The 6,465-nt window shown below is 35.4% G+C and overlaps 1 protein-coding gene across 1 annotated transcript in view; it reads left to right on the top strand.

Moving 5' to 3' along the window:
• The window catches only part of plvapb (plasmalemma vesicle associated protein b), a 4,798-nt gene extending 514 nt beyond the window's left edge, over positions 1-4,284 (top strand). The window contains exons 1-5 of the mRNA XM_043252928.1: positions 1-444; positions 1,373-1,457; positions 1,535-2,223; positions 2,343-2,393; positions 3,830-4,284. The exon at positions 1-444 is cut by the window's left edge and continues 514 nt beyond it. Coding sequence (XP_043108863.1) covers positions 55-444; positions 1,373-1,457; positions 1,535-2,223; positions 2,343-2,384 — 1,206 coding nt within the window. The 5' untranslated portion in view covers positions 1-54 and the 3' untranslated portion in view covers positions 2,385-2,393; positions 3,830-4,284. The remainder of the gene's footprint in view (positions 445-1,372; positions 1,458-1,534; positions 2,224-2,342; positions 2,394-3,829) is intronic.
• The last annotated feature ends 2,181 nt before the right edge of the window (positions 4,285-6,465 follow it).

Here is a 6,465-nt window from a genome sequence, read left to right as displayed (position 1 = left end):
ACCTCTGACCATCGTTCCTCCAGTCTCACAAGCATCTGAAGGGCTCCCTCAGAAATGTACAACAGCAGCTACTCCCGGGCCACTCTCGGACTGGAGACCAAACCCATCCACAAGGCGAAGAAGGGGAAGAGCTGCGGCTACTACATGAGGATCGTCTTCTTCTTCTCGTCTCTGATCCAGTCCCTCATCATCGCCAGTTTGGTGCTCTTCCTCGTGTACGGGCAGCCGGAGAAGACGGCCGAGGAGAAGAGGGTGGAAGAGCTGGAGCTGGCCTTCAACAAGCTCTCCTCGGACAACGCCAAGCTCAGGAAAGACAAAGCCGACCTCACCGGAGCCCTCAAGGCGAAGACCGGAGAGAAGGAGGCGGCGGATAAAGAGATCGCAAAGCTGAAAAGTGACCTGAACGCAACGAACATCAAGAGCAGTAACTTGCAGAAGTCCCTTGTGAGTGTTTTGTTTGCTTGTATCGTTTTGTGTGTTTTTAAAGGTGCTCGTCGTGCCAAAAAATACAATTTTCATTTACTTTAAAATGCAATTTATTACTGTGAAGCAAAGCTGATTTTTCAGCATACTCCAGCCTTCAGAGACACATGGTCTTTCAGAAATTATTCATAATCTGTGATACACTTTTCAGGACTCTTTGATTTAAAAAAAAGAACAATGTTTATTCAAAATGTGGGTAACGCTTTACAATAAGAAATCATTTGGTAACATTAGTTCATGTATTAACTAACAGGAACAAATAATGAACTATTTTTTAATCTTTGTTAAATAATCTTAGTAAATGCTGAAATTAACATGAACTAAATGTCTCGTTGTATATTGTTAAATATTGTTTATGTTTACTAATCATTCTTATAGTAAAGTGTTACCAAAATGTACAGTTGTATTAAAAAATTGTGGTCAGAATTTTTATTTTTTAAGAAATTGATACTTTTATTCAGCAAGGATGTGCTAAATGGTTGAAAAGTGAAAATTATTGTTAGAAAAGATTTCTATTTTGCATAAGTGCTGTTCTTTTGAACTTTTTATTCATCAAAGAATCAAAAAGATAAAGCATCAAACACAAAAAAACGGTTTAAACTAATAGAAAATTTGCATATTAGAATGACTTCTGATCACGTGACACTGAAGATTATTTTTAACCAATTTTAGAAACTGCAATAATATTTCACAATGTTTCTATCAAATAAATACAGCTTTGATGACCATAAGACACTTCACAAAAAAAAAAAAAAATCATAAAAAATTTGACTGATCCCTAACATTGTTCCACTTATCTGCAACAACATTGTTTGCAAATGCGTCTTGATGTTAAGTGTGATTAATCTTGAAACCATTACAAGCTTGATTTTGATTGGCTGATTTACAGACTCTTTGTGAGACCAACAAAGCGAAGATTTCAAGCACTCGATACACTCCGCTCCCATGTCCGCCAACCAACAACAATCAGAATGGTGAGTGTAATCAATAAATCAACGATTAATCAATTTCACAGTCCTTCTCACGTGGCTCTCTTGTTTTCTCTTCCCAGGTGAAATAAAAACTCTTAATACTCTTCTGGAACAGCAGAAAGTTCTATATGGAATCCTTAAGAGTAACTTCAGCCAAACGGTGGAGTACCTCAAAGCTGACTTGGACAACGCAGTGAAGGATAAAAATGAACACCACGGCCAGGTGATACAACTCAGACAAGAAAACATGGACTTCAAATCCCAGCTTGATGTGTACACCAAGAAATGCAAAGAAGACTTTGCAGACTCTCTCCAAGGCATCCAGACGGTCACGAGCGCCTTCCTGACCAAAATCGACAACTTCTTCACCAACTCGGTCACGTTTCACCTCACCTGCCCGAAACAGGAAGAACAGATGGAAAGGATTCGCTCCAACTGCTCCAGCCTCTCTCGACAGGTGGAGGACAAGTTCCAGAGCTACCTGGACAACGTGGGAGCAAAGGTCTCCAGCATTCAAAAGCAGAGCAGCCGGCTGGAAGTACAGAACACGGGACTGACCTCAGAGCTGGACAAGTGCAAGACGGACCGGGAGAAGGAGGCTACGGAGAGCAGCAAAAAGCTGCAGGACACCCAACAGAAGTATGACAAGCAGCTGGAGCAGCTTCTCAAGGAGCAAAGCAGGCTCAGGGACGCCAAAGACCTGCTAGAAGCCCGTCTTTCTGTGAATGACGCCACCCTTATATCCCTGCGAAACGGCTGCACACAACAGGTGGGAGTTTTGTTGGGACGAATGATGACGCTCTTCCATAGTGGCCATGTTTAGCATAATTGCATGTTTGACAGCTGTAAAGCTAATCGTTATAAACTCAATCTTCATTGTTTGCGCAGCCCAAACCTGCTGGCGTACCCATACCTGGTCGGGGCCATTAACCACTGAAGGTAAGCGGTCTTTATTCATTTGAAAGTCAATATTCAACTCCAACTCCCCCTACAAGTTTATAAGTTGAGTTTCACCATTTCAGAATCTATTCAGCCAATCTCTGCCGTGTTACTTGCTACACTTTTAGCATAGCTTAGCATAGATCATTGAATCCAATTAGACCAGGAGCGTCACGTTCAAAAGTGACCGAGGAGTTTCAATATTTTTCCTATTTAAAAATGGACTCTTCTGTAGTTATATTGAGCACCAAGACCAGCAGAAAATTAACAGTTTTGATTTTCTAGGCCGATATGATTAGGAACTAAACAACTTAATCAAGGAAGTTTGCTGCTGTACCATGCAGCAGATGCAGTGCCTGAAAACTGCCAGAAAATTTCTCTTTGTACAAGATATAACTACAGAAGAGTTCATTTTTAAATAAGAAAAATATTCGCGACGCTATTGGTCTAATCGGATTCAATGATCTATGCTAAGCTATGCTAAAAGTGCTATCGCCAGATCCGGAGATCGGTTCAATGGATTTAAAATCCGTAAAAACTCAACTTATTCTCCAACTAGAGAGTTGAAACTGAAAATTCTGTCAGCATTCACTCCCCCTCAGTTGTTCCGAACCTATGCGACTTTCTTTCTTCTGTTAAATCTGCAAGAAGATATTTTGAAAATTCAGCAAGCAGGTGTTGGACCCCATTGACGTCCACAGAATGGAGAAACTATGGAAGTCAATGGCAACCGCAAACCGTTTGGCAAAAAAAAATGACATAAGGATGAGTAAACGATGACAGAATTGAAGTTTTTGGGTGAGCTCTCCCGGGTGTGTTTAATCAGGGCTGGAGCTGAGCTCCGCAAGATTGCATACACTTGTCCATCACAAAATGCACAGTTATAAGTTATTGCATAAGGTATTGCCACTTTAATTTTGCATCAGAAAGTCCAGTCCTGATCCTAAAGGGCCACCTTCCTGCAGATTTTATCTGTAACACACCCGACCTGGAAGTTTTAGTAAACCTTGTTAAGCCGAAGCAGGTAGCTGTAAGGTGGCCCTCCAGAAGAAAAAGCTTTCACTAGGGAGGAACCCTTTAAAAAAGTTACGCCGTTGTACCTTATTTAGCCCTAAAATGTTCACATTTGTAGCCTAAGGTTGCATGTTATAACCTGAAGTGTAAAATATTACATCGCTTCAGGTGTATGTGATGATATATAGCAAAATTATTTCTGTTCAGTGACCACTGTATGCATACTTTACTTCCTCCATTTTCCTTTAAAATTTGCACGGAAAAGAGGGACACGAGATCCATCACTGATAGCATCTGAAAGAAAACAGAAAACGCTCACACAAAATATTCAATATTGCACAAAAGTAATATTCAAAAACCTCTAAGGTATAAATCTGAGCGATTCAGAAAGTCTCTTTTATTGTTTTGGCTCTTTTCCGCAGGCTGGGTGTGGAGAAGGGAATGATCTGAATCTCAAGGCCGGACTCTGACTTTCTGAGTGTCTTGTGTGCGGGAGTTTCCTGATTTTGAGCCTGTGATCTCTTTTGTGAATAACGTTGTCGCCGTGGATCACTGTAAATGTACGTGCACCGTTTAGTTCATTGTATAGTTGTATTTAAGCACGATGTACTTCTGAATCAGTTATTCAGACCTAAAAATGTGAGGCCGCCTTTATACGAAGCGGTTAAATACATATTAGATACATTTATTAACAGCATCAGTTGTTAAATACTGAAAGAATCTGATTCTGTGAAATCTCCATGTGTTGTGATGTATATAATAACCTTTACACATTAGTTGTGTTGCAGTTTTAATGTCCTTTTTACTGTTTTTGTTTTCTGAATATTTTGTCCTGTTTAATATGTTGATCAGTCTGTTGTAAATAAATTAATTGTCATAAAAATAACTAGTTTTATATTCTTTTTTTATATTAAACATAAGTCAAAATGAAGAAATATATATATATATATATATATATATATATATATATATATATATATATATATATATATATATATATATATATATACATACATATATATATATATATATATATATATATATATATATATATATATATATATATATATATATTTATATATATATATATATATATTTATATTTATATATATATATATTTATATTTATATATACATATTTATATATATATACATATATATTTATATTTATTTATTTATATTTATTTATATATATATATATATATATATATATATATATATATATATATATATATATATATATATATATATATATATATATATATATATATATATATATATATATATATACATATACATATACATATATATATACATGTTAATAGACAAATGATTGTTACTAATAACAACAAGAAAATACATGCACTCTGATAATGCAATATAATACTATTATATTTTAATATACCATTTTTGGGTGTGGTGTGTTTAATATAACGAGGAATTAACAAAACACAGAACATTTCTTGACGCTTTGAATGCATTCTCTACCAGTTTATGTCACTCATTTTCTTTACGCAATCTCTATTAAGTTTATAACATGTCCTTCTGAACATTTTGGCCTCTACATCAACCTCGTAAAGCAGAGCAAAGGCCAGTGAGATTTATGGGAGCTTTTTAACCCCACTAATCAGCAGAAACAACAGCACAACAGCGTCATGAATGAGAGGAAGGCAGAAGGTACAGCGTGCTGCGCACACCTCCTGGCACCCCGATGTCGTCAAACGGGTGAAGAGTTCAGCAAACACACATAAATATTTAAATGAATGTCAGATTGACAGGAGAACAAAGGGCCGTGGGGAGCGTTTCTGAACACCTCCTTCCTCAACAGCCGGTACAGTCGAACACGGAGAATGCTCAGCTGCATCAGATCGCCGCCAGCGCCTTTCAGCTCAGCGCGGCCAGAACAAATAAGAAATCCTCCTGCCAAGGCTAGTGTGAAGTCATTCTTTTCAAAAAAAGCCAATTGGGAGGAAATTTGATTGTGTTTTGGGGGGAATCTGAGAGTTGAACGTCTGCCTGCTGCGTGCAATAAAACATGACAGGCTCTTCTGGTTACAGTGGGCTTTTCTGTTTCACTGTTTGGACTGATTCGGTCAGGTTTGCTGATTTTTAGATTTTAAACAGATAAATTAAAAAAATGAAACAGATTTTAAACAAAGATGGAAATTAACAAAATATACATGTTATATATATATATGTTATGTATATATATGTTAGTGTGTGTGTTTATATTTTTATATATATATATATATATATATATATATATATATATATATATATATATATATATATATATATATATATATATGTCCTATACTATACACACACACAATATATATAATCCAGTGAGATTTTTTTTGTCTTTTTTCCATAATTACCAATTCAATTTATAGTTTACACTTGTGTAAGTTAAAAATAAATAATAATAATAATAATATATTTTTAATAATATTTTTAAATAATAAATTAATAATAAAATAAATAATAATAATAATAATAATAATAATGATGATGATGATGATGATGATGATGAATTAAAAATAATAAATGAATTAAAAATATATAATAAATGAATAAATACATACATTAAAAATAATAAAATAAAATAAAATAAAACATACATAAATGAGTCACAGACAGTATTTACAATGCCCTAATTAGTACAACACCAAGTAAAGTCTACATTCACATGATATTCATGTATGGTTCCCTTGCCCTTTGCATTATAAGTTAGTCTCTCCAGTCTGATACAGTTCAATATCTCCTTTTTCCACATTTTCAAGGATGGAGCATCCACACACCTCCAGCAAAATGCAATAACTCTCCAAAATCTAGAAGCTTAGTCTGCTTCAAAGTAGAACCGAGTGTTGATATATTCCGAGTAACCAGATGTTGATTTAAGTTAGTTAATAGAAGTTCATTGATTAAAAAAAACAAAATAAACCTGCATTTTTTTATTTCACAGAATTAAAACTTTTAACGGTACAGGAGTTTCTTGAAGCGTCTTGGAGACGTTGTTCTTCACAGTTCGTATGGGTTTGGTCTCAGTTTGATTTTGT

Source organism: Puntigrus tetrazona, chromosome 11 (assembly GCF_018831695.1).
Source record: "Puntigrus tetrazona isolate hp1 chromosome 11, ASM1883169v1, whole genome shotgun sequence".
In the NCBI taxonomy this organism is placed as follows: Eukaryota; Metazoa; Chordata; class Actinopteri; order Cypriniformes; family Cyprinidae; genus Puntigrus; species Puntigrus tetrazona.
Note: the sequence above shows the minus strand (reverse complement) of the source record. Positions and strands in the feature narration are given on the sequence as shown.